The 27,328-nt window shown below is 46.4% G+C and overlaps 1 protein-coding gene across 5 annotated transcripts in view; it reads left to right on the forward strand.

Annotated features, from left to right (window-relative positions):
• The window catches only part of USHBP1 (USH1 protein network component harmonin binding protein 1), a 227,914-nt gene that overhangs the window by 41,786 nt on the left and 158,800 nt on the right, over positions 1 to 27,328 (forward strand). For 4 of the 5 annotated variants that reach the window (XM_073593094.1, XM_073593111.1, XM_073593120.1 and 1 more), the window contains 2 exons: positions 7,347 to 7,500; positions 24,525 to 24,626. In XM_073593094.1, coding sequence (XP_073449195.1) covers positions 24,560 to 24,626 — 67 coding nt within the window. In that variant the 5' untranslated portion in view covers positions 7,347 to 7,500; positions 24,525 to 24,559. The remainder of the gene's footprint in view (positions 1 to 7,346; positions 7,501 to 24,524; positions 24,627 to 27,328) is intronic. The other variant, XM_073593103.1, reaches the window with a different exon arrangement.

Raw genomic sequence — 27,328 nt, forward strand, 5'->3', positions numbered from 1 at the left:
TAAACTCGAGTTGTTAGCGGTAGTCTGGGCCGTCACCGAAAAGTTTGCTGAGTACTTAGTAAGTGGTCACGTGGACATATATACTGACAACAATCTTCTGGCCTATCTAGAGACTGCTAAACTGGGGGCCTTGGAGCAACGTTGGGTGGCCCGACTGGCCCGGTTCAACTATACCATTCACTACAAGCCAGGACGCTCCAATGGTAATGCTGATGCTCTCTCCCGATTTCCTCTCAATGGGCCTCAGGATGATCTAGATCAACAACTTGAAGAGGATGAGCTTGTTCCCTCCGGGATCCACCGACAAGAGAAACTGGCTTCAATGGCTCTGCAGAGCAACCAAGTTACGTCAAGAGGGCCAGAGATTCATACTCCTCAAGAGTGGCTGCAACTCCAGCAGCAAGACCCTGACATTGATCAGCTCATGAGATATTGGGACAGGAATCAGAAACCAGTTTAGTGGGAGCGAAGGAGGCTCTCGCTGACGTTGTATCAGCTTCTAAAACAGTGGGATAGGCTGGAAAGATATAATGGACTCTTGTACCGAAAGGCACAGATTCCAGGGGAGCCGCAAGTTATTCATCAACTGATTATCCCTCAATCGGAGGCCTTATGCTGCGTACACATGAGCGGAATGTCCAAAAGAAAAAGTCAGACAGAAGCTTTTCATCGTCTATTGCGATCATGTGTATGCCTCATTAGACTTTTTTTGTCGAAAATTCTGACGGACCTAGAAATGGAACATGTTCTAAATATTTCTGACGGAACCAATTCCTATAACTGCTCGTCTGTATGCTGTTCCGACGGACCAAAAACGATGCATGCTCTGAAGCAAGTACGAGACGGAAGCTATTGGCTACCGGCTATTGAACTTCCTTTTTCTAGTCCCGTCGTATGTGCTGTACGTCACCTCATTCTGGACGGTCAGACTTTGGTCGGACTTTGGTTTGACCATGTGTAGGCAAGACCGCTTGAATGGAATTCCGTTGGAGTTCCCTCAGAGAAACCTTCGGAGTTTATTCCAACGGCAAAACCAGTCGTGTGTACAAGGCATTAGAGGTTTGTCAAGTCTTTCATCATATTGGAGCACATTTCTTTGCAGAACGGACGCAGGCCTTTATCCGTAAGTACGTATTTTGTCCGGAGTTATCCAAGTGGGTGCAGAAGGCATGTCAGGGGTGTAAGAGTTGTGCCATCCGCAAAGGGAGAACAGAGAAAACTACCCCTTTGGTGGTGAGCACAGGAGAACCCTTTGAATTACTGACCGTGGACTTTCTGACAGTGGCTGACACCTCTTCAGGGTATTGCTACGCCTTGGTGTTTGTGGACCACTTCTCTAAGTTCGCCATCGTGGTGCCAACTAAAGATCAGACTGCCGCCACCACTGCTAAACTGTTCTGGACCCATGTAGTCCAGCCCTACGGGTGCCCAAAACGGATTCTGTCCGACCAATGACCGAACTTTGAGTCTAAGGTGTTTTCTGAACTGTGCCGTCTTAGTGGTATTCGGAAGTCTCATACTACTGCTTACCACCCCCAGGGAAATGGGGCCTGTGAATGCTTTAATCGCACATTGTTGGGATTGATTCGCACATTAGAGCAAGAGCATCGAGTCGTTGGCAGAGGAATGGGTCCAAGATCACTGGCACCGCCTGGATCAAGCCAAACAGATAGTACTGGGAAAGCACCAGGATTTAGCAGAGTAAAGTACTGTTCAATTGTTGCCACTTACATTGGGAGACAAAGTCTTGGTGATGAATCCTAAACACCTGAGGGGCAGCAAGCTGGAGCCCAAGTGGGAGCCCTGTCCATATTGAGTCAAGCAACAACCTTTCCCTGGGCGGCCTGTGTATGATCTGGTTTCAGAGAAACCGGATGGATCACATAAGAGACTGCATCGTAATCTCCTTCGTCCCTGTGTGTTCAGTGCTGATTCACGAACGGATAATCCTATTCCTGTCTTTCCCCCATCTGTTAGATGGGACAACAGCCAGGATGTCCTCAACAGTGACTGTGCAACCTGGTACCTGCCCCCTCTGCCAGCGGTAGAGACCTTATCCCTAGCTGGGGGAGATACAGAGAACCAGGCTGCTGATACTGAATGGGACTTATCTGTGAAGGAGCCACATGTGCACGGTGCCCCCACTCTGGAGGAGGATGAGCCTCTTGTGGAAGAAATAGCACCTGTTCTACATCTGCACGAATGCACATGTCTAGCGGATAATAAATCCGGTTTCCTCACTGTGAGGGAGGGACAAGTGTATCAGATGCCTATATCCATCTGCTGAAGGAATACCGCTGTTACTGGGTAACGTGTGTGAATATCAGCCTCTACAGATACGCATTGTGTGCTTGGGTTTATACTGTGTCAGTCAGTGGAAAGTGCTTATAGTGCTGACGAATACAACTACCGCTTACATCAGAAGTTACTGTGCTGTGTATCTATGCCTCTATGCTTGGAGTGAAACTACTTGCATTACTGCTGTAAATACTCTGCTACTGTCTCTCCGGTAATAAACGTTGCCTGGTTTATAAAGTCAGTACGTGTGATTCGCTCTGTGAAGCCGCTACACCCTACACCCACTTACAGGTGGATTTACTAAAGGCAAATATACTGTGCCCTGCAAGTGCACTTCAAATGCAGTTGCTCTAGATCTGAGGGGAAGCTCTGCTGATTTCTATCATCCAATCATGTACAAGCAAAAATGCTGTTTTTTTATTTTCCTTGCTTGTAATTAAGTATTAGTGCTGCTTTACCTTATTTACTAAGCTCTGGAGCAAATGCACTTGCAGAGCACAGTATATTTGACATTAGTAAATCAGCCCCAAAGTCTCTTCTGAAATGCAAGAGCTACGTGCAATAAATGTAATAAATGTATACACAGCTTTTAGTTCTGCTTTAAAGTACACTTAGAACTACAAATCCATCTAAAACTACCTTGTCCAGATGGTGACAATCCCGCTGTGTGATTTGATTGCAGAAGGAGCAGTGGTGTCTCTCTGTTAAAGGAAGTGTAAAAAGGACAGAACTGCTAACAGGATCAACAGAAAATGAAACTTAATTACAGGTTAGACTAATGCCGCGTACACACGGTCGGACTTTCCGGCATACTTTTCCGGCGGACTTTTTCCCAAAAGCCCGCCGGACCTAGATTTGAAAAAAGTTTTAAATCTTTCCACCGGACTCAGTTTCGGGCGGAAAGTCCGCTCGTGTGTGTGCTGGTCCGACGGAAAGCCCGCTCGTGTGTATGCTGGTCCGACGGACCAGATACGACACGAGGGCAGGGTATTGCATCTCGCGCTCGCTGCAATAGGAAAAACAAATTTTCCTATTGCGGCGAGCGCGGGTCATACCAGGCCCTTAGGTCTGGTATGGATTATAAAGGGAACCCCCTACGCCGAAAAAACGGCGTGGGGTCCCCCCTAAAATCCATACCAGACCCCGATCCGAGCACGCAGCCTGGCCGGTCAGGAAAGGGGGTGGGGACGAGCGAGCGCCCCCCCTCCTGAACCGTACCAGGCCGCATGCCCTCAACATGGGGGGTGGGTGCTTTGGGGGAGGGGGGCGCCCTGCGGGGCCCCCCACCCCAAAGCACCTTGTCCCCATGTTGATGAGGACAAGGGCCTCTTCCCGACAACCCTGGCCGTTGGTTGTCGGGGTCTGCGGGCGGGGGCTTATCGGAATCTGGGAGCCCCCTTTAATAAGGGGGCCCCCAGATCCCGGCCCCCCACCCTATGTGAATGAGTATGGGGTACATGGTACCCCTACCCATTCACCTAGGGAAAAAGTGTAATAAAACACACTACACAGGTTTTTAAAATATTTTAACCCATCACCCAGTGACCACGCCCCCTAAAACGTCACAGTCCCAGCATGCCCAGGGACTGTGACATCAAAAGGGGGCGGGGTCTCCGCCTATATAAGTCACAACGCAGCCCTCGGAGAGCAGTCCAGCCGGAGAGAGCGTCGTGTCAACATCTGGAGAAGAGAAGAGAAGAAGCCCAGAAGCCCAGGAGTCCGGACCTCTGCTGGCAAGAGAGCTACCTGAAGACAGCAGAGGAGCCGGCCGAAGAACTGGAACACCGGGAGAAGAACCAACCGGACGCCGGGAGAAGATGAAGCGCAGGGACCCCCGAAGCCGGAAGAAGACCCCCGAAGCCGGAGGAAGATCTCCCCCCCCGGAGCTGTTTAATAAAATATTTTAAAAACCTGTGTAGTGTGTTTTATTACACTTTTTCCCTAGGTGAATGGGTAGGGGTACCATGTACCCCATACTCATTCACATAGGGTGGGGGGCTGAGATCTGGGGGCCCCCTTATTAAAGGGGGCTCCCAGATTCCGATAAGCCCCCGCCCGCAGACCCCGACAACCAACGGCCAGGGTTGTTGGGAAGAGGCCCTTGTCCTCATCAACATGGGGACAAGGTGCTTTGGGGTGGGGGGCCCCGCAGGGCGCCCCCCTCCCCCAAAGCACCCACCCCCCCATGTTGAGGGCATGCGGCCTGGTACGGTTCAGGAGGGGGGGGGCGCTCGCTCGTCCCCACCCCCTTTCCTGACCGGCCAGGCTGCGTGCTCGGATCGGGGTCTGGTATGGATTTTAGGGGGGACCCCACGCCGTTTTTTCGGCGTAGGGGGTTCCCTTTGTAATCCATACCAGACCTAAGGGCCTGGTATGACCCGCGATGGGGCTCGCAAGGTGTCAATCTCGCCGATAAAAGCGGCAATCACGTTCAAAATGAACGGACTTGTCCGTGTGTGGGCAAGTCCGTTCATTCTGAAAGTCCGGCGAAAGTCCGTCGGAAAGACGGGCGGACTTAGCCCGCCGGAAAGTCCGGTTGTGTGTGGGCAAGTCCGTCCGTTTTAAAGTCCGGCGCACCTGGCGGACAAAGTCCGTCGGAAAGTGTGCCGGACCAAGTAGGATAGAAAGTCCGACCGTGTGTACGCGGCATAAGAGCTAATATTGTAGTGTAGTCCCGGTTCTTGGCATTCTCCGGGCTACAGTCTCATGGGCCGGTCTGTCACTGCTGCCCTCACACTGCAGCTGTCTTTCCGCTCTTCGTGGCCACAAGTGAAGTGTGTGGAGCAGCTTCACAACTAGAGAGGGGGAGCGAGAGGACACAAACACTGATGGGGCTCCATTTGCAGCCACAGCCTGCCCACCACCTAGGACACAGGACAATGTAATTGGCTGCACTGCAGCCTGGACAGGAACAGCTCCTTGCCCAAGGACTGCTGAGAGGAGCAAAGACTTGTGGGGGACTTGTCCCCAGAGACACTGGACTCAGTGTTGTAAATCTGTGTAGGACTAGAAGGCCCAGAGCTATGTGTTGGTGGGAGTAAAAAAAAAAAAAAAGGAAGCAGATGCCAGGGCTTGGGTAACCATTAGAGTGAGTTGTTGTGTTGGAGAAGTGCCTGCTGAAGTATCAGAGAGAGAAAGAGCTGGGCTGCCACATCTACACCAAGGTCACAGCTATCAGAGATTGTCAACAATGAGATCACCATGGTTAGGTCCTGAGTTGCTGCTGATGTCACTGGTTCCAGATGCAGGAGGAGGTGTAGTATTAGACTATTTGGTGGTGAGAGGTCACTAGCCACAACTTCTTTGCCCACTATTTAAAAGGATGGCATCACCTTGTCCTACACCATAGGATTCGTTTAAACCTCCAATACTGGAACTTTGGGCCCCAACGGTTCAGCTACACTGACTAGTGGGAGAGGTTTGAAAACACTGAAGGAACTTTAGTTTCTAGTACCGTCCCATTAGTTAGGCCCTCTCTAGTTTCAGGGTTCAGGTTCAGAGACAATTTTTCCTCTTAAGCCCCATACACACGATTGGAAATCCCATCAGCAAAAGTCCGATGAGAGCCTTTAGTCGGATATTCCAACCGTGTGTATGCTCCATCGGACTTTTGCTGGCGGAATTCCCACCAGCAAAAGATTGAGAGCAGGTTCTCAATTTTCTGGTCGGAAAAAGTTCAGATCGGAAATTACGATCGTCTGTAGCAATTCCAATGCGCAAAATTTCTACTCATGCTCGGAAACAATTCGACGCATGCTCGGAAGCATTGAACTTTCTTGGCTCGTCGTAGTGTACGTCACCCCGTTCTTGACGGTCGAAAGTTCAGATAACTTTTTTATGACCGTGTGTATGCAAGTTAAGCTTGAGCGGAATTCCGTCGAAAAAAACATCCATCGTGTGTACGGGGCATTATTGTTTGTGGTGTTTTGCCAATTTATTACCTGTTAATGTTTATTGCTATGGCCATACTGTTTTTGTTTCCTTGTTTGTAAAGTTTCCCTTATTAATCCTCCTTATTTAGCCTTGGCGTGTTAGAGGGTGTCAGTGTTGCCAACCGTCAGTATTTTTACTTGCAGCCAGTAAAAAACGGGCACTTTTCTCCTGCCAGTAAATGCCAGTAAGAAGAAAAGTTTGCCAGTAAAAAATATGGCTAAGACGCTTGGCTTGGAACTCGGCATGAACAGCTCGGTTCCAGAGTCAGCTGAGACCATCAAAGTGTCTGCTACAGTGTGTTTGGGGCGGTACCTGTGGGGGGCTGGTCTGGAAGAGGCAGTGCCTGAACGTTTTTTGTGTGATGTCATGGTGCAAGGGAACCGAGCGGCCAGAGCCTTGTGTGCTTGTCTGTGGGAGCAAGGCAAGTCGGGAGCGGGACTGTCAGTGCTGTTTGGACTGGAGGGGACTGAAGGGACCAACTGGCATGGAGAGAGACTATCACTGTGACTCAGGATGGGACTTGTTGTGTCGGTGATCTGTGCTGTGCACACTGCTGTCAGTGTCACTATGAGAGTCAATTTCATGTGTGTGCCGCCCATTCTAATTTCCTGCCCCTGAGCCACTTACTTACACTATTGAAAATAAAAGAAATATGCTTTTTGCCTGAATGGCTACCTTAAATCACATTGCTAATTGCATATTATACTTATTTGTAGCCCAAATACTGAAATTTGCACTTAAAACTGTAATTTCCTAACTTTTGGAAATGCCAGTAAAAACTTGGCTGTGCCAGTAAATTTTAGGTGTCATGTCAGTAAATTTAAATCTGGTAGGTTGGCAACACTGGAGGGTGTGGTATTGTCAGAAAGCTGTCATCTGGAACCAGGGGATCTTATACATTAGCAGATCCTTTGGGGATAAATGCTACACTAGTGACAAACTGCGGTATATTCTATATATACCATTTTTTATTTTGCCCATAGTTCCATTTTAACTATAAGCTTTCAAAACAACTCAGGTCTCAGGCTGCAAGACAAAGATTTGAACTAACTGGAAAGCGTACCATTTTAAACTACTTGTGTATACAATAAAAAGTATTACTTTATATTTTAAAGGTTGTCTGTACTGGAACTTTACACTGACCTCCATCCTCAGGAAGCCCCTTCCTAGTAGAGGAATGTCTGCATCTCCAGATCATGTCCTGTTTCCTTCCCTTGTTCTCAGTTGCTTGTGAACTTGTGGACACAATGGTTGACTTAAACATAAGAGGTAAGTTCAAGCCTGCATAATGATATACGATGGTATGCTTCAACTTTGTCTGTAGTGCTTATGGTTTACTACAATGAAAGAGTTAATAGTAAAATGTGATCTGCGCAGACAGATTTTAACCTTGCGCTATTATGCATACAATGTATTATATTATTTTATTTAAATGTATTTAAGGTTTACCTTTATACTGTTTTGTTACCCAAGTCTTTTCTTTTGCTATTTATAACTTGATTTTTTAAAAGACTTTAATCATTTCATTGTTCTAAGTTTAGTTTACTTTTCTTATAAAGTTTTACATATAAATAATCTACTATATTTGATGCTGACATACTACTTTGATGCCACAAAGGGCCTTAACCACCTGAGTCCCAGATTCTTTTTTTCCTTGAATCTCCTTGAGTCCTAGAGTGTTTTTTGTTAAGAAGGCTCTGTTCTGAACTTTATAGCATTTTCAGTCTACCCTGTTAGACAACAACAGATTTTTTATATACACTTTTTTTCCTAGGTAATTTGTGGAAGAAAAAAAGCATTATCCTGTACTTTTTGCAACTTTTTATGCAATTTGCAATATTCACCTTAAAAGATAAGCCTCAAATTCTGTTGATTAAAATATCACAAAAGTATAATTTTTTTTTTGTAACATAGTAAAGGGGTAAAACTCAAAGATAATGTTTGTTTGTGTTTTTCTTTGGGAGAGCTTTCTTAACCTTTTGATGTTACTGACACCAACAGCATATAATATTAAGACAAGATCAGGTCATGTTAGCAATGGCGACCCGTTTGCAATAAACTGCTAACAGCGCTGCTATGCAGCACTGTTTAGCAAGATCCAAAACCCAGAAGCTAATCATTTTGGGCAATGGCAGTTCCAGTCTGAACATACACTCAGACCTACCTGAGCCTCTGATTCTTGGTGCCATTTTAAAATGGCGCTGGAACAAACTGCTGCATCTGAGACTCAAGTGGTTAAAGTCCACTTGAGATCTGAACTGCTGCTCAACACAGAGTCCACAGTGCGCAGGTGTCAGAAACCACGAATCTGACTGAGACAGAAGTACAGTTAAATTACACTTGTTTAATAATAATAAAAAAGGTAAACAGAGTAAATGTAGTCAAAACATAGCCAGAGTTCAGGAACTGAATGGATAGTCAGACAAGCCAAAACATCAGGGAGCCAGAGACGAGTGTAGTAGAACAGCAAGTGTTATCTGGAGCCAGAAGGAATGTCAGCCAAGCAAGTCTTTAACAGGAACACAGGAGAGTGTCTCTAGAGATGTGACCAAGGCAAAGTCAGAGATCATCTGGACTGGACGGCTTAAGTAGGCAGGACTGAGGAGCAGGATATCATCAACAGGTGAGTCACTGTGAAGAGATAGAAGCTGACAATTAGCCAACAGATGAGCGGCCATCTTTGAGAAGGAAGGGCTGAGTCCAGCCCTGACAGCAGGTAAGGGAGTGTGAGTGCTGTTGACTGTTCAGGGGCATTTTGGACTGCTGAAGATTGGACCACTGTGATCTGGGGACCATGAGGTAGCTGGCACAATAGTTAAAGTCTCTACAGTGGGGACGGAAAGTATTCAGACCCCCTTAAATTTTTCACTCTTTGTTATATTGCAGCCATTTGCTAAAATCATTTCAATTCATTTTTTTCCTCATTAATGTACACACAGCACCCCATATTGACAGAGAAACACAGAATTGTTGACATTTTTCCAGATTTATTAGAAAAGAAAAACTGAAATATCACATGGTCCTAAGTATTCAGACCCATTGCTCAGTATTTAGTAGAAGAATCCCTTTGATCTAATACAGCCATGAGTCTTTTTGGGAAAGATGCAACAAGTTTTTCACACCTGGATTTGGGGATCTTCTGCCATTCCTCCTTGCAGATCCTCTCCAATTCTGTCAGGTTGGTTGGTAAGCGTTGGTGGACAGCCATTTTTAGGTCTCTCCAGAGATGCTCAATTGGGTTTAAGTCAGGGCTCTGGCTGGGCCATTCAAGAACAGTCACGGAGTTGTTGTGAAGCCACTCCTTCGTTATTTTAGCTGTGTGCTTAGGGTCATTGTCTTGTTGAAAGGTAAACCTTCAGCCCAGTCTGAGGTCCTGAGCACTCTGGAGAAGGTTTTTCTCCAGGATATCCCTGTACTTGGCCGCATTCATCTTTCCCTCGATTGCAACCAGTCGTCCTGTCTCTGCAGCTGAAAAACACCCCCACAGCATGATGCTGCCACCACCATGCTTCATTGTTGGGACTGTATTGGACAGGTGATGAGCAGTGCCTGGTTTTCTCCACACATACTGCTTAGAATTAAGGCCAAAAAGTTCTATCTTGGTCTCATCAGACCAGAGAATCTTATTTCTCACCATCTTGGAGTCCTTCAGGTGTTTTTTTAGCAAACTCCATGCAGGGGTTTCATGTGTCTTGTACTGAGTAGAGGCTTCCGTCGGGCCACTCTGCCATAAAGCCCCGACTAGTGGAGGGCTGCAGTAATGGTTGACTTTCTACAACTTTCTCCCATCTCCCGACTGCATCTTTGGAGCTCAGCCGCAGTGATCTATGGGTTCTTCTTTACCTCTCTCACCAAGGCTCTTCTCCCCCCATAGCTCAGTTTGGCCGGACGGCCAGCTCTAGGAAGGGTTCTGGTCGTCCCAAACGTCTTCCATTTCAGGATTATGGAGGCCACTTGCTCTTAGGAACCTTAAGTGCAGCAGTAATTTTTTTGTAACCTTGGCCAGATCTGTGCCTTGCCACAATTCTGTCTCTGAGCTCTTCAGGCAGTTCCTTGGACCTCATGATTCTCATTTGCTCTGACATGCACTGTGAGCTGTAAGGTCTTATATAGACAGGTGTGTGGCTTTCCTAATCAAGTCCAGTCAGTATAATCAAACACAGCTGGACTCAAATGAAGGTGTAGAACCATCTCAAGGATGATCAGAAGAAATGGACAGCACCTGAGTTAAATATATGAGTGTCACAGCAAAGGGTCTGAATACTTAGGACCATGTGATATTTCAGTTTTTCATTTTTAATAAATCTGCAAAAATGTCAACAATTCTGTGTTTTTCTGTCAATATGGGGTGCTGTGTGTACATTAATGAGGAAAAAAAATGAGCTTAAATGATTTTAGCAAATAGCTGCAATATAACAAAGAGTGAAAAATTGAAGGGGGTCTGAATACTTTCCGTACTCACTGTACTAGCAAATCATACAGCAGATACATCCACAGGCTCATTCCCTTGATGGAGAAATCCAGCACCCAGTCCAAAGGTGTCTCAGGGGTAAGCTCACTGATCCATCCCTGATGGGGGAAAAAGGGCAATCTCCTCAGGGCTCTAGGCTATTTAACAGCATCCCAGCCACCTTCTTGGCACACCTCCCAAGGGATTGGCTAGACCCTGCTCAATATTTAGGCTGATCATTTGAATTCTCCCTCCTTAAAGTGATTGTAAACGATCACCTTGTGAAACAACCCATTCAGTTTAACCACTTCCCGATCGCCCACCGCATATATACTGTGGCAGGATTACCCCGGCTGCGCAAAATCACGTACCTGTACGTAATTTTGTGCTTGCATTTTTTTTTTAGCACTGATCACTGCATAGCTCCCAACTGTCCCTGATTTGGAAGGACTGTTCCTGATTCCCTCCCCCTGTTCCTCTTTCCCCTCTTTCCTCCTCATATGTCCCTAATTTTGGTCTGATCTATATGGTTGTGTATAAAATGCACTATTTATCTTTCAAAATGTGTTTCACGGTGCTAAACCTTTCATCCAATTTCTAAATTGCCGTATTTGTATGTAGCACCCTCTGCGTTTGGTGGGTGCTGGAGTGGGATTTTTCGGGGTTTGGGATGTCGGTGTGGGCAAGTTTGGACGGGCCTGTGCCTTGGGTTGGGCCTGTTTGTTTTGGTTTGGGGCTGGGAGTGTTTGGTGTGGTGGTGGGTGTGGTCACCTGTGCTCTGCCTTCCCTGCTTTCAGGGGGATTGTTATGGAGCAGAAGCTGAACCTGAAGTTGGAGTGGCAGGCGACTCATGTGGGGAGCTCTGGCCGTTCCCCATTCGGTGTTGGTGGGGGGCGGGCCTCCCATATAGGCTGGGGTTGCATGCTGCTAGAGAGATTCTGACGGTGCAGGAAAAAGGAGAATGGAGCTTTGGGTGGCTGCTGCGGGGCGTCCCTGCGTGGGGGGCGCGCCGAGCGCGGAGGAGGGCTGGAGGAGCTGCCAGGATGGATTCCTGGATGGGGATCTTCACCATGGAGTTGGTGTCGGGCTGCTGTGACTGGGGAACGCGGGACTTGCACTTTGGAGAGGGTCAGTGGGGAAGAGGCAGAGAGAGGACTGTTGAGAGTGGTGCAGAATGCTGTGGCCGGGGAACGCAGCGTTTGCAATTATTAACTGGCTGGGAGCAGTAGTCCGCTTATTGCCGTGTGCTAGGCCGTCGGGGAAAGGTACAGAGTATCTCTGGCCTGGTAAAGCACTCTGGTAATACCATTCAAAAGACTGTATAGCTACCAAATTCACTTGTCGGGGAGAGGTATTCTATGCCTCTGGCCTATTGATTTGCTGAAGCAACACCATTCAAGAGACTTTATTACAGTAACAAAGTACAGCCAGCAAACTGGGGTTATTCAGAGTGATCCCTTTTGGTCTTACTGGAAGTGATGAGACAGAAATCTAACAATTTTGCAGCAAAGGATTTGTACAAGAGGAGATCAAGGTAGTGGTACTCTGCAGGAGTCAGTGCAGAGGAGGAAGAGGAGCAATAGTCTGCAGTGGAGATATGCAGGAGAACAGACTGTGAATGTTAGAAGTGCATCATTTTCAGGGCTAAAGCTGCTAATCAATGTTCTACAAATGTGATGACAATTCAATAAGTACAATGGGCATCCCATATCTTCCTTTACCCCAACCAAGTTGTAATCCACAATAAACGCAACAAAACTCCGCAAATGACTGCTCATTGTCTCAGAAGTGATATATGAGGGTCTGGCAGCAGGGTGATTTGGTGGATTGTTTATCAGTAGTGCTCACACCATGGCTACATGTACGTTTCAGAAGCCAGTAAAAAAGAACTTGTGGGCTTAATTCATCATTTTTTTTTCTTTAATTCTCCATGAAGGGGGCATGGGAGGGGGTGTGTCTTATGCCTACATACGTTTGCTAATAGGTGTCCCTCATTCCTATCTCAAAAAGTTGGGAGGTATGTCACTGTAATGTATTGGTGTCACTCGTCCCCAAAAAGTGTCACTGGTGTCCAATTTCTCTGCCTCAATGTCGCAGTCCCACTAAAAATCGCAGATCGCCTCCATTACTAGTAAAAAAAAAATGCCAAAAAATCTATCCCATAGTCTATAGACACAATAACTTTTGCGCAAACCAATCAATATATGCTTATTGGGATTTTTCTTTTACCAAAAATATGTATCAGAATACATATTGGCCTAAACTGATGAAGAAATTAGATTTTTTACATTTTTTCATTGGGAAAGTTTTATAGCAGAAAGTACAAAATATTGTTTTTTTTATTCAAAATTGCAGTTTCTTTTGCTAATAGTGCAAAAAAAACCAAAAACGCAGAGGTGATCAAATGCGACTGCACAATTTTCATTTAAAATAATGCAGTGCCATATCGCAAAAAATGGCCTGGTCAGGAAGTGGGTAAAACCTTCCGGAGCTGAAGTGGCTAATATAGAAATGAAAAGCAAAACATTTTTGTATAGATATAAAAATACATTATAAATACCTTTTTTTCCCCACTTTTTTATAAGTGATAACATTCCCTCTGTTCTCAGCTGCATAAGAGCTGGGGGAGGAGGAGAAGCAGCAGCACACTGAGCTTCCCAGCGAATGTATGGGCAGCGGAGGCATGTCAGGACAAGTCTGATCAATGGAGAAGAGCACACTGCGTTCTCAGCATAGCTAGAGAACTGACCACGCTGTGTTCTCCTGCTTGGTGTAGTCAGTTTTTAATAGGAAAGCAGAGGGACTGACAGAAACACCAGGGATTTCACATGTAGCGCTGACAACTGTTGTTTCTAGCTCTGTGTATTATTTAGTACAGTAGTTGTGTTAGTGCCATCTTGTGGACAATTGATAAAGTACAATAAGTTTATGTCTCAGGATTTAGTGACACGAAAGTGATTCATTGTTTACTTTGGAACTGTAGCTCTGACCCACCCACAATGCTCCTGGACAAAGTCAGAACTGAACTGCATTGTTGGGGGATATAAAAGGGTAAGCAGCGGCCATTTTAGGTCTCTTGTGCCTGGGACGCGTGGCCTGCCAGCAGAACTCTGGGGGTGTGTGTGTCCCACAGGGTTGCGGCCTACCTGGCGAAGGAGCAGAGCAGCTGTAGTATTCTGCCATCGCATCATAGTGAGCTGGACAAGAGACGTGATAGTTCCAGAAGACCCGTGGGGAGATAACCGAGGACTCCCGGTCGTTTGTGAACGGAACAGTGTGACGGCGTGGTGGTGCCTCCGTACGGAACTGAGAACTGCTGAACCGGAGACATCCACCTGCTTGGATCCTGTGTGGTGAGAGGGTTGACTCCCAGAAGTTTATTTGAGTATTACACACACATCTTTAGAACTGTACAGAGTGTTGCTGGGACTGATAATCCCACCCAACAAGTTAAGTCGGAGAGCATTACATCTGAATAGACTTCAGTGTTCAAGAGCGGATGTTAGATGTTTGTTTCTTCATATAAAGACACCTAGTCACTCTGTTGGATTACAATTGTTTTAGTGTGTTATACTACACTGCGCAACACCCAGGAGGAACCCCTTTGCGGATTACAATCATAAAAGCTAGCGAAGACTGAAGACGTCAGGACTACCTTTTCATTGCAGGGCCCTGCATTTTAGTATAGTGACTTTAAAATCTAGAGCAGAGGGAGCTCCCGGGTATAGACTCATACCAGTAGATACATATACATTTCTGTGATTGTTATTGATTGTCATAATCATTTCTTATACTATCACACTACGTTGGTGTGATAGTATATTCTTTGAAATAACTCTTTATATAAAATATATTACTTACTCAAAGAAAGAAGTTATTTTTGGTCATTATTGAAGTTTGTGTGCAGTGTTGTCATTTCTCCTACAGGTGGAGCTATCAGTACCCAGGTAGAAGTAACCCTAATTGTAAGTGTATATTGTGGGTTAAAGTTAATGCTCATATTGTTTTAACACTGCACTACAGTTGTGTCAAGAGGAGTGAACAATTTAAGAAGGGTGTAGAGCAAAGAGGACAGGCCGCTTAAACCAGCAGCTCCACCGTGAGTTATTGCTACATGTGAGGTGTGAGGGCTCGTCCGGGATTACTGTCACTCTAAAGCCAAGCACCCTCTTAATAACCCTAGAATGGACCCCCTCACTGCGGCACAGTGGTGTGAGGCGGAAGGCGCCTACTCAGAAGTGAGCGTAGTCATGGAACTCTGGGGAGATATCTGGGAGAAGGAACTCATTAACCAAGTGGTGAAAACACTATCCCCAGGACAAAGAGCCAAGGTGGTCGCAGTAAGACCTGATCATGAGACATGTCGCACCTATGCCTTATTAGAATGGAGGAAGGGAGTTGAAGGGTGAAAGTGTTGAACTCGCTGACAAAACAAAATTTTTACCTGACCCACCCAAGAGAGCAGGGGGAGGATCCTGCCACCTTCTCTCAGATGAGTTTAACAAGAGTCAGGGGTTCATCGCAGTCAGCACCGGCTACAATTGAGCCCGAACTCATCACAGCCCTTGGAAACTTGGTGTCCCAATGTCAGAAAGGGAGCCCAACTTATTCAGGGATTGGGTACCAAAAACTGGGCATCTTCTCGGGCCAGCGGCCTGTACCCAAAGGTGAAGATACTTTTGAAGAGTGGTTGGAACAGACCACGCAGGTGCTGGATGTGTGGGACATCCCTGAAACACAGAAGAAGCAGCGGATCACTGAAAGTCTCAAGAGGCCTGCTTCCGAGGCCATTCGAAATTTAAAACTCAGTAAACAGAACTGTGTAGCCCAAGACTACTTAGATATCCTGCAAGATGTGTTTGGACGTACTGAAAAGGTTTCCAACCTAATTTACCAATTAGAACACACCTATCAGGAAACTGGAGAGAAGTTATCAGAATATGTGAGATGGCTGGACAAGGTCATTCACCAGATATTACTGAAGAAGGGAATAGACCCGTGTAAGACGGATGAGATTCGAGCTAAACAAGTCCTGAGGGGTGCACAGCCTTTGGACCCCATCACCCTCCAGTTAAGAACCCGCCAAGATGGAGGCATATTGAAGTACCCAGATCTAATTCGGATTGTAAGGGAGGAAGAAGCTATCTTAGAAAGGAAGAAGGAGAACATTCAAGAACCAAAGCACACTGTTGGAGTCCGAACAGTTAATGTGATAGAGGATGACCCCCAGATTGAGCTTCTTAAGACTCAGGTGACCCAGTTGATGGAAATGATGGCTTTGCTGACCACGGGACCCCCAAATCCGCCCAGTGGAGGAACAGAAAAATTGAAGAGAGTACCAGACTCTACCTTCAGAAGCCGATCTGGACGTTGTTTCAACTGTGGAGGGGTTGGACACTTCGGGAATGTGTGCCCAAGTCCAAGAACAGCAGTGCAACGTCAAAAGCCGGCGTAAAACTTCAAAGGGCCCCAGTGAAGGAGTCAGCTGGGTGCCCTATAATTGTCGTCAACTCCAACAAAACCCAAGTTCCCAAAGTTTTGAGAGAAAGGGGAAGAATGAAGTTGAGGAAGCGTCCATGGAAACGAGGAGTCAAGATGCGCTCTAGTAGGCAGGAGAAGCCGAACCCTCAGAGTGAATTTCCCCGCAACTTAGTGGGACCCTCTCCGATCATCTCAATCCAAGTAGAAGGAATCTACGCCAAGGCACTGTTGGATACCGGAGCTCAAGTGACCTTACTATACAAAGATTTCTACATGAAGCATCTCAAGCATCTGCCCCTGCAAAAGTTGGAGGAATTGGAGATATGGGGTTTGGGTACCCAGAACTTTCCTTAAGATGGGTATATCCCTATCAAACTCACCTTTGACCCAAGTGTGGCTGGAAAGGCGGAGACTTTCGACACCCTAGCAGTTGTGTGTCTCCGGCCCCCTGGGGCCCACAAAAGTTCCCTCATTATCGGAACAAACACTGATCTGGTCAGAAGACTCCTGATACCCCTTGTAGAAAAGGAAAGTCCCCCGGCCATGAAGGTACATCCCATGCTAACTCAAGTGTACAAGGACATAGTACATGAGCAGAAGGCCCCAGCAGAAGGAGTAAGAAAAGTTTGGCATTCAGACCGAGGTGAACAACTACTACAACCGGGTGAAGTCGTGTGCATGAGAAGCAGGGGGAGAGTCTCAGTCAGTGTTCGGAACACGATAGCCTTGCCTGTGAAGATACCAGCAAGAATGCTGCTTGGGCAGGCAAACCAAGCAACCCCAGTTTCCCCAAGAGATGTAAGAAGGAGCCCCGGAGAGGAGATTCCCATAGAGAACTTCTACCCTAAGAACACCTCCCTTATGCCTGCTTGGATGGAGAGGGCCATAGCCCAGCTCATGAGGTAAAAGGAAGTTTTCTCAAAGAGTGAGTTTGACGTGGGGTATGCCAAGAGTGCAGAGCACAAGATCCGGCTGGAAGAAGACAAACCCTTCCGGGAAAGGGTCAGGAGGATCCCATTGGGAGACCTTGAAGACCTCCGAGAACAGCTGGCTGAGCTCAAAAGGACTGGGATTATCAAAGAGTCCAGGAGTCCATACGCCTCTCCGATAGTGGTGGTGAGGAAGAAAAATGGGTCACTCCGGCTGTGTATCGACTACAGGACTCTGAACCGATGGACCATCCCAGATCAATACACTACCCCCCGTATAGAAGATGCCCTACAGAGCTTGTCAGGGGCGAAGTGGTTCAGTGTATTAGATCTGAAGAGTGGCTATTATCAGATCCCCATGAGTCCTGAGGATAAGGAGAAGACTGCTTTCATCACCCCTGTGGGGTTCTATGAATTCAACCGGATGCCACAAGGTCTGTCTGGGGCCCCAGCAACTTTCCAGCAGCTCATGGAGAAGACAGTAGGCGACATGAACTTGATCGAAGTCTTAGTATACTTAGACAATATCATTGTGTTTGGCCGAACTATTGAATAGCATGAAGAGCGACTGGAAAAGGTTCTAAAGAGGCTACATGAAGAGGGTTTGAAGCTTTCAATGGAGAAATGTCAGTTCTATCAATCTTCAGTGAACTATCTGGGGCACATTGTGTCTGAAGAAGGGATAGCAATTGATCCTGAGAAATTGGAAGCTGTTACCTCTTGGCCAAGGCCCACGAATGTGACTGAGCTCAGGTCCTTCCTAGGATTCTGCTCCTACTACCGGAGGTTTGTGGAGGGGTTCGCAAAAATAGCCCACCCACTTACAGAGCTACTAAAGAATCAGGAAGAGGCTGATGTGGATTCGGAGAAACCTGGGAGACAAAAAGAAGGGCCCTGGAAGAAAAAGGAATCTATTCTGGATCAGTGGACTCAGGAATGTGAAGAGAAAGTCAGTCTATTGAAGAAGAGTCTTACAACTGCTCCAGTGTTAGCTTATGCGGATCCGACCAAGCCCTATGAACTGGACGTGGATGCCAGCCGAGATGGGCTGGGCGAGTGCTCTATCAGGATCACAATGGACAATTAATGCCTGTTGCTTATGTGAGCCGAAGCTTGTCTCCTGCTGAGAAGAACTACCAAACTCATAAACTTGAGTTTCTGGCCTTGAAGTGGGTTGTGGTAGACAAGCTGAGAGATTATCTGTATGGTGCCGAATTTGTAGTTAAAACAGATAACAACCCCCTCATATACTTATTCACCACCGCAAAATTGGACGCCACAGGCCATAGGTGGTTGGCTGCTCTCTCAGCATTCTCTTTCAGCCTGAAATACAGAGGGAGCGGGCAACAGAGATGCAGATGCGCTGTCAAGAAGACCCCACAGTCCCTTGAGCTCCCAAGAGGATTGGACTCAACTTGCCCCAGATGGGGTAAGAGCCCTTTGTGAAGGAGCCGTTAAGCAGGAGAAAGCTGGAGCCAGAGCTGAAGAGATTGGAGTGACTACGGCAGGAGACCCAGGTATTACTGCAATGTCTCCCAGATTGCTGCGGAGGGTTTACCTAAACTATCAAGGAAAGATCTTAGGAAAGATCAACAAGAGGATCCACTCTGCAGCTTGGTATTGGAAGCTCTGGAGGGTAAACACCCTGATTTACTTTTGAAAAGCGCCCGAAAAGAGGCTCTGCTGTTACACAAAGAGTGGGATCGGTTGCAGTTGTTGCAAGGGGTGATCTACCGAAGGGGCCCCTCTGAAGATCCGGAGGAGAAGTGGCAACTGTTGCTGCCAGAGAAGCACAGAGAGACAGTGTTAATCGCTCTACATGATTGTCATGGACATTTGGGGTCAGAAAGAACTCTTCAATTAATAAGAGATAGATTCTACTGGCCTTACATGAGGAAAGAAGTGGAGGATTACTGTCACTCCTGCCATAGGTGTATCTAAGAGAAAGACTCTGCCACAACGGGCAGCCCCAATGGGACATTTATCAAGCCAGGGTCCCATGGATCTAGTTTCTATAGACTTCCTGTGTTTAGAATCTGACTTGAGTGGGCAAGAAAATATTCTGGTAGTCACAGACCATTTCACCAGATATGCTCAAGCTTTCTCCACGAAAGATCAGAAGGCAGTAACAGTGGCAAAGACATTAGTGGAGAAGTTCTTCGTCCATTACGGCTTACCACAGAGGATCCACTCAGACCAGGGAAGGGACTTTGAGAGTACACTCATCAGGAGGTTACTGGATCTATTAGGAATTCAAAAGTCCAGAACTACACCCTATCATCCGCAAGGAGACCCTCAACCAGAGAGGTTTAATAGAACTCTTCTTAATATGTTAGGGACACTAACCTCAGAGCAAAAGCCCAACTGGAGTAAGCATATTGCCGCTTTAGTACATGCACACAACAGCACCAAGAGTGACGTCACAGGATATTCACCTTATCGGCTGATGTTTGGGCGTGAGGCTAGGTTACCAGTGGATCTGGCTTTTGGAACTTCTCTGGATCACACATCAGAAGCTTCCCATCAAGGATATGCAAATAGACTGAGAAAGAGTCTGAAGGTTGCTTATGAGAAGGCCCGGACCATGTCAGAAAACCGGGAGAACAGGAATAAGAGAAACTTTGACCTTAAAGTAAGGGTCCAAGATCTTCAACCAGGTGATCGAGTCTTACTAAGGAATTTGGGTATTCCTGGCAAACACAGGCTGGCAAATCGGTGGAGATCACAGCCATACGTTGTGTGTAAACAGCTCCCAGGGTTTCCAGTATTTGAAATCAGGCCAGAAGGAAGTGCTGGACCAACTAAAACCTGGCATCGGAATCACCTTTTGCCCCTTACTGATGCAGTCAGAATAATCCCTGAAGAGGAATTATCATCCACATCAGGAGTTGCACAACGGCCTGTAACTAAGTCCCAGTCTGGAACTTCAACAACTGGAGACAGTGAGGAGAGAGAGATGGACATTAGCTGGTTATGGTCCTCTAATATACCTGAAACTGAAGCAAGTGTTTCATCACCCACAAGTGAGGAGAGTAGTGAGTCTCTCAGGCCAGAAGCTCCAGAGTTTGTGCCATTGTCTGGAAGAGCTGGAGAGTGTTTATCTCCCACTGAAGTAGAAGAAAGTTGTGTCCAGCCAGAAATAGGGCACACACCAAAAAACAGAGGGAGAAGAGGAACATTCGCCCACCTAAGAGACTAACATACGATACATTGGGCGAGTGTTCTGAAACAACCAAGATTACCAGCAAAAGGAACATTGATGAGCCTAGTTCCTCCTCAGTCAGTCTGGACAATGAGAGCCCTGCTTCACCCCTTGGCACACCTGTATCTGATACTAAAGTGACAGTTGTGGGTACACAGAGTAGCTTTCCAACACCTGAGAATTGGTGGGAAGCTCCCCTGTCGGTCCTGTGTTCTCGTTTAGAGGCTAAGATGTGTAGCAGAAACAAGGTCCTACATATCTTTGGGGACCAAAGATTTAGAGCAGGGGGAGTATGTAGCGCTGACAACTGTTGTTTCTAGCTCTGTGTATTATTTAGTACAATAGTTGTGTTAGTGCCATCTTGTGGACAATTGATAAAGTACAATAAGTTTATGTCTCAGGATTTAGTGACACGGAAGTGATTCATTGTTTACTTTGGAACTGTAGCTCTGACCCACCCACAATGCTCCTGGACAAAGTCAGAACTGAACTGCATTGTGGGGGGATATAAAAGGGTAAGCAGTGGCCATTTTAGGTCTCTTGTGCCTGGGAGGCGTGGCCTGCCAGCAGAACTCTGGGGGTGTGTGTGTCCCACAGGGTTGCGGCCTACCTGGCGAAGGAGCAGAGCAGCTGTAGTATTCTGCCATTGCATCGTAGTGAGCTGGACAAGAGACGTAATTGTTCCAGAAGACCCGTTCGTTTGTGAACAGAACAGCGTGACGGCGTGGTGGTGCCTCCATACGGAACTGAGAACTGCTGAACCAGAGACATCCACCTGCTTGAATCCTGTGTGGTGAGAGGGTTGACACCCAGAAGTTTATTTGAGTATTACACACACATCTTTAGAACTGTACAGAGTGTTGCTGGGACTGATAATCCCACCCAACAAGTTAAGTCGGAGAGCATTACATCCGAATAGACTTCAGTGTTCAAGAGCGGATGTTAGATGTTTGTTTCTTCATATAAAGACACCTAGTCACTCTGTTGGATTACAATTGTTTTAGTGTGTTAAACTACACTGCGCAACACCCAGGAGGAACCCCTTTGCGGATTACAATCATAAAAGCTAGCGAAGACTGAAGACGTCAGGACTACCTTTTCATTGCAGGGCCCTGCATTTTAGTATAGTGACTTTAAAGTCTAGAACAGAGGGAGCTCCCGGGTATAGATTCATACCAGTAGATACATATACATTTCTGTGATTGTTATTGATTGTCATAATCATTTCTTATACTATCACACTAAGTTGGTGTGATAGTATATTCTTTGAAATAACTCTTTATATAAATATATTACTTACTCAAAGAAAGAAATTATTTTTGGTCATTATTGAAGTTTGTGTGCAGTGTTGTCATTTCTCCTACAGGTGGAGCTAAAGTTAATGCTCATATTGTTTTAACACTGCACTACAGTTGTGTCAAGGGGAGTGAACAATTTAAGAAGGGTGTAGAGCAAAGAGGACAGGCCCGCTTAAACCAGCAGCTCCACCGTGAGTTATTGCTACACACAATACAAAGAGAACAGGATACAAAGAGAACAGGATACTTGCTCATACAAGTACATTGGTACATCAGACACATATCAGGAATATGAAGTGTTGGGGTAACAAACGCTGTAAGTGCCAGAAACTTCTTCCAGAGATAGGGGAAAGTAATCAAACGCCCAGCCTGTGAAGCCCTGAACAATCCAGACCATAAAATGACTGCTTTCTTGATTACTGGAGGAGCCAAACTAAATTTTCCCACCAAACTACCCTAAGGCCCCTTTCACACTGGGGCGGTAGGGGGCGTCGGCGGTAAAACAGCGCTATTTTTAGCGCTGTTTTACCGCGGTATTCGGCCACTAGCGGTGCGGTTTTAACCCCCCGCTGGCGGCCGAAAAAGGGTTAAAACTACTCGTACAGCGCGGCTATAGCCGCGGTATAGCTGCGCTGTCCCATTGATTTCAATGGGCAGGAGCGGTTTAGGAGCGGTGAATACACCGCTCCTTCACCGCTCCAAAGATGCGGCTCGCAGGAGATTTTTTCTTCTCCTGCCAGCGCACCGCTTCAGTGTGAAAGCCCTCGGGCTTTCACACTGAACAACAGCGGAGGCTGTTTAGGGGCGGTTTGCAGGCGGCATTTTTAGCGCAATAACGCCTGCAAACCGCCCCAGTGTGAAAGGGGCCTTACAGGTGCTACATATGTGTAGGAACCCTGCATTTAGCTGGAGTGTTTGTAGCTAAATTTATTCTGTTTTGCTTTCAGGCAGCAGCCAGCCTGAGCTTTGTTTATGTTTTCTGTGTTCACTGAGTTATTCCCAAGTTCAAGATATTGATTGCTTCTGTTGGGTTATCTCTAAGGCCCCTTTCACACTGGGGCGGTAGGGGGCGTCGGCAGTAAAACAACGCTATTTTTAGCGCTGTTTTACCACGGTATTCGGCCGCTAGCGGTGCGGTTTTAACCCCCCCCTGGCGGCCGAAAAAGGGTTGAAACCACTCGTATAGCGTGGCTATAGCCGCGGTATTGCCGCGGTATAGCCGCGGTGTCCCATTGATTTCAATGGGCAGGAGCGGTTTAGGAGCGGTGAATACACCGCTCCTTCACCGCTCCAAAGATGCGGCTGACAGGAGATTTTTTCTTCTCCTGCCAGCGCACCGCTTCAGTGTGAAAGCCCTCGGGCTTCCACACTGAACAAACAGCGGAGGCTGTTTTGGGGCGGTTTGCAGGCGGTATTTTTAGCGCAATAACGCCTGCAAACCGCCCCAGTGTGAAAGGGGCCTAATAGTTAGTGTGAGAACAATGTATTGAGTTATAAATATTTATCTGCGCTGAACAACTACTAAGGTGTCCTTTTATGAAGCAGTGAAATCTATTCACTGCTTTGTTCTCCGGCATTCACAGTGGAGAGCTTTCTCCTCTGGATGCCAGTTGATGAATTGAAGCGGAGTAGATCGCTTCACCTTTGGAGGAGTGAAGCGATCTACAAACACTTCAAACACTGGAGAACGGCCCCTGATACTTGAATCTCGTGAGACTTTACGAGATTACAGCACCAGAAATTCACAGAAATACAGAGATGTCAGTTTATTAAGCAGTGATAAATTATCACTGCTCAATACACTGACAGACAGTGTGGTTAATGTTAAAAAAATAAGGAGTCCCCCTACATTATATATATATATATATATATATATATATATATATATATATATATATATATATATATATATATATATATATATATATATATATATACACACACACATTATATATATATATATATACATATACACATTATATATATATATACACATAAATATGACAGGGGGACATGGTTACAGTGTTTGGGGGGTCTGAACGAGGTAGAAGGAAGTTAAAAATCTTCCTCCTTCCCCCTCAGATCCCCTGGGATTCTCTCTTCACTCCCCGATTCTCCACCTGTGAATTCTGACACAGATCACCAGTGAAGCGCTGAGATCGCAGCTTCATAAACTGGCCTTACTTTGTCATTCAATGAGGATTCTCCATTTGCAGAGATCATCGGCGGGAGAACAAGTTCAAACACTTCTCCCCCCGATTATCTCTGTTTCATAAACTGTTTATGGACTGTGATCAGCAGCGATCCTTGGGATCACCGCTGATCACTGCTTCATAAACGGACACCTAAGTGTTTTTTCCAGTGATGTGAGCTACAGGGAGAGGATAAATAGAGGATGTCAGTGTGTGTCTGGCTTCCCTGCAGCTCTTTAGAATAGTGATGATGCCACAATGAAAAGGTATTTTTTGGGACCTTGCCTGAGAGCTAAGGAATTGAAGTTAGTTTTTGTTAGGGCTTAGAGAATGAGGGAGATGACTGGAGCATCTTCACAGGAGTCTGGTATGCAGAAGAATGCCCAGGAGAGCTTGGGGAAGCCGCTGCCAGATGGACATTGCATGATGATGATGACCTCAATATTCAGCTCTGTAATGTACCTGTGACTACCTGTATAGTACGTGGGGTATTTTGCTGTTTGTTATATATATAAAATGAGCATATAAACTAAAGTGCATGGGGCTCAATTGTTTGTTTTTCCCCAACACATGCCAAAGACCCATCTATAGATGAAAAAATGCTAGATTCTTAAGCCACTTGGGGGTCATCACACAATGCCCAGTGGTAATGGGTGCTACATGTGCATTATTGTACTTCCAAAGCATTTTGTACAGAACAGAGAGAAGAGGTTACTCATTTAGTGTCTTTTATTGTTTCAGCTTAAGAAAATTTGAATCAAGCTACAGCAAAAGCGATGGAGGAATCTCCTCAATCAGATCATGAAATTCAGCCACCTCAGGCACATATTGGAAATGAAGGTAGTTGTATTTAAAGTTGTATATAAAGCAGCGTTTCTCTACTCCAGTCCTCAAGGCGCCCCAACGGGTCATTTTTTTAGGCTTTCCATTATTTTGCACAGGAAATTTGATCAGTTTCACTGCCTTAGTAATTACCACAGCTGTTTCATTTGAGGGAAATCCTGAAAACATGACCTGTTGGGGCGCCTTAAGGACTGGCGTTGAGAAACAGTGATATAAAGTATTCAGCCTGTGTTGTTATTACAAACCTTAAAGTGGTTGTACACCCTGTACTACCACTTTTACCTACAGGTAAGCCTATATACTTTCCCATAATTTTTGATATACAGGCATACCCCCCCCTTTTTTACCCTCTCTATCCCTGCGATATAGGAAATACCCTTGAATCGTTGCCAGCCAATCATGAGAGCTGTTGAACCAAGTCTATGAAATTCCCACAAAATCTAAATTCTCCTTGTACAATAGCAGCTCTAGTTCTCCCATCTTGTCCGCCAGACCCCTGGCATTAGTGAACAAGCTACACAGTTTTGAACGGTTACATATTATCTCCTTATTGGGTGTTCAGAGGTTGCAAATAGGACTTGTCACTGTACTTACCATGGGTTTAGGTGCTTTAGTCAACCTACCATCAATGCCCCCAATACTACCCTCTGGAATTTGTTCCACGCTGGCTAACTCTACATCTGGACCCTCCCCCCGTCACCTAGTTTAAAAGCCCCTCTAACTTATCGCCCATCTTCTCTCCCAGCCTATCTGCACCTTCCCCATTTAGGTGCAATCCGTCCCTGCTAAAGAGCTGGTAACCCACTGAGAAGTCGGCCCAGTTCTCCAGGAACTCAAACCTCTCATTTCTACACCAGCTTCTCAGCCATTTGTTTACTTTCCTAATCTCCCGCTGCCTTTCTGGTGTGGCTTTAGGTACCGGTAGTATTTCTGAGAATACTACCTTGGGGGTCCTATTCCTCAATTTAGCTCCTAAGTCCCGAAAAAAGTTTTTTAGGACACTCCATCTTCCTCTCACTTTGTTATTAGTGCCAACGTGTACCATGACAGCCAGGTCTTCCCCAGCCCCTCCCAGTAATCTGTCCACCAGATCCGCCATGTGTCGAACTCCCGGTAGACAAAATACAGTTTGGCGCTTCTGGTCTTTGTGACAGAATGCCCTCTCTGTCCTTCTGAGAATTGAGTCCCCTACCACCAGAATCTGTCTTTCCTTTCCCTTGGCTTCACCCCCGACCTCACTGGAGAAGTTATTCCCCTGGCAGCTAGGGGCGTCACTCTGCTCCAGCAATTAAGATCCCTGACTGGTTCATCAATGTCACGCAACGAGGCGTACCTGTTGGGATGTTCCAGCCTGGGATCGGCCTCTCTGACTCTTTCCCCTCTGCCATCCTGACTGTGACAAATCTACTCTGCTCTGGTGCCTGCACCTCTTGGTCTCCACCCACCTCTGGGTTGAAAAATAATAGGAGCAACAGGTAAAAAAAATGCCACAAGAGGGCGACATGACACCTCCATACTGCCTGTTAAATGAGCTCTAAAAAAGCGATCCATTGCAAGCGCTAAGAGAAACTGTTTTTCATAAGCTTAAAGAAGAAGTCCAGCCTGTGCTCGTTTGGCTGGGCTTCTCCTAAGGGTCACAGGAGTGCAACTCATTTTGCACTCCTGTGACCCTTTTTCAGCAGAGAGCGGTCTGAAGTCCGCTCTCTGCTGACGTCACTGGAATCAGTCCAGGCACAGCGTCATCACGACAATGAAATCTGGATCTGCCAGGTGCCTGGACTGATGCCTGTCTCAGCCTCTCAGCGAGCTGCTGAGAGACTGAGATGGACGATCCCTGCCCCTCCACAGCTCAGCGCTCCAATGAGCGTGGAGGAGCAGAGAGGAGAGCTTCTGATTGACAGTCAGCAGCTCTTCTCTTGGGTATCTGTGAAAACCAAGCCATCGGCGATGTTCGATCGCTCGGTTCTCAGTGAAGAGAAGCCGGGGGACAGGTGCAGCATCGGAGCGATGCTGCATCCACCTGGATAAGTGTAAAAGGGGGAAAAAAAACCCTATACGTCTCTTTTAATAAACTACTATTGGTTAAACTAGATGGACTTGTGTCTTTTTTTAGCCAGAATAACTATTTAACTGCAGTATGTACTAGAACAAGATGTGTTTAAAAAACTGATGCATCTGAATGGGTATGGCCTATTGCAATGATAGTGAAGAAAATCGAGGGTTTAAATTGTGTATTGACCTTTGAACCAAATAAAGATGTTTTTATTGATAGTCATCGCTAGATAAATATTAAGGAACTATTTTCAGAACTAGAAAAGTTAAAGTGGTTGTAAAGGCAGAAGGTTTTTTATCTTATTACATTCTATGCATTAAGATAAAAAGCCTTCTTTGTGCAGCAGCCCCCATAATACTTACCTGAGGTCCATCTAGATCCAGCGATGTTGCACGAGAGACTCGGCTGCCGGGACTCACCTCCTCATTGGCTGAGACAGCAGCGCAACACCATTGGTTCCCGCTGCTGTCAATAAAAGTCATTGAGCCAATGAGGAGAGAAAGGGGACAGGGCCAGGTCGCGGCTCCATGTCTGAATGGACATAGGGAGCTGCGGCTTGGTTGCCCCCTTAGCAAGTTGCTTGCTGTAGGGACATGCAACAAGAGGGAGGGGACAGGAGCGCCTAAGAGGGACCCGGGAAGAGGAGGAT

This window comes from Aquarana catesbeiana, linkage group LG01, assembly GCF_042186555.1.
Source record: "Aquarana catesbeiana isolate 2022-GZ linkage group LG01, ASM4218655v1, whole genome shotgun sequence".
In the NCBI taxonomy this organism is placed as follows: domain Eukaryota; kingdom Metazoa; phylum Chordata; class Amphibia; order Anura; family Ranidae; genus Aquarana; species Aquarana catesbeiana.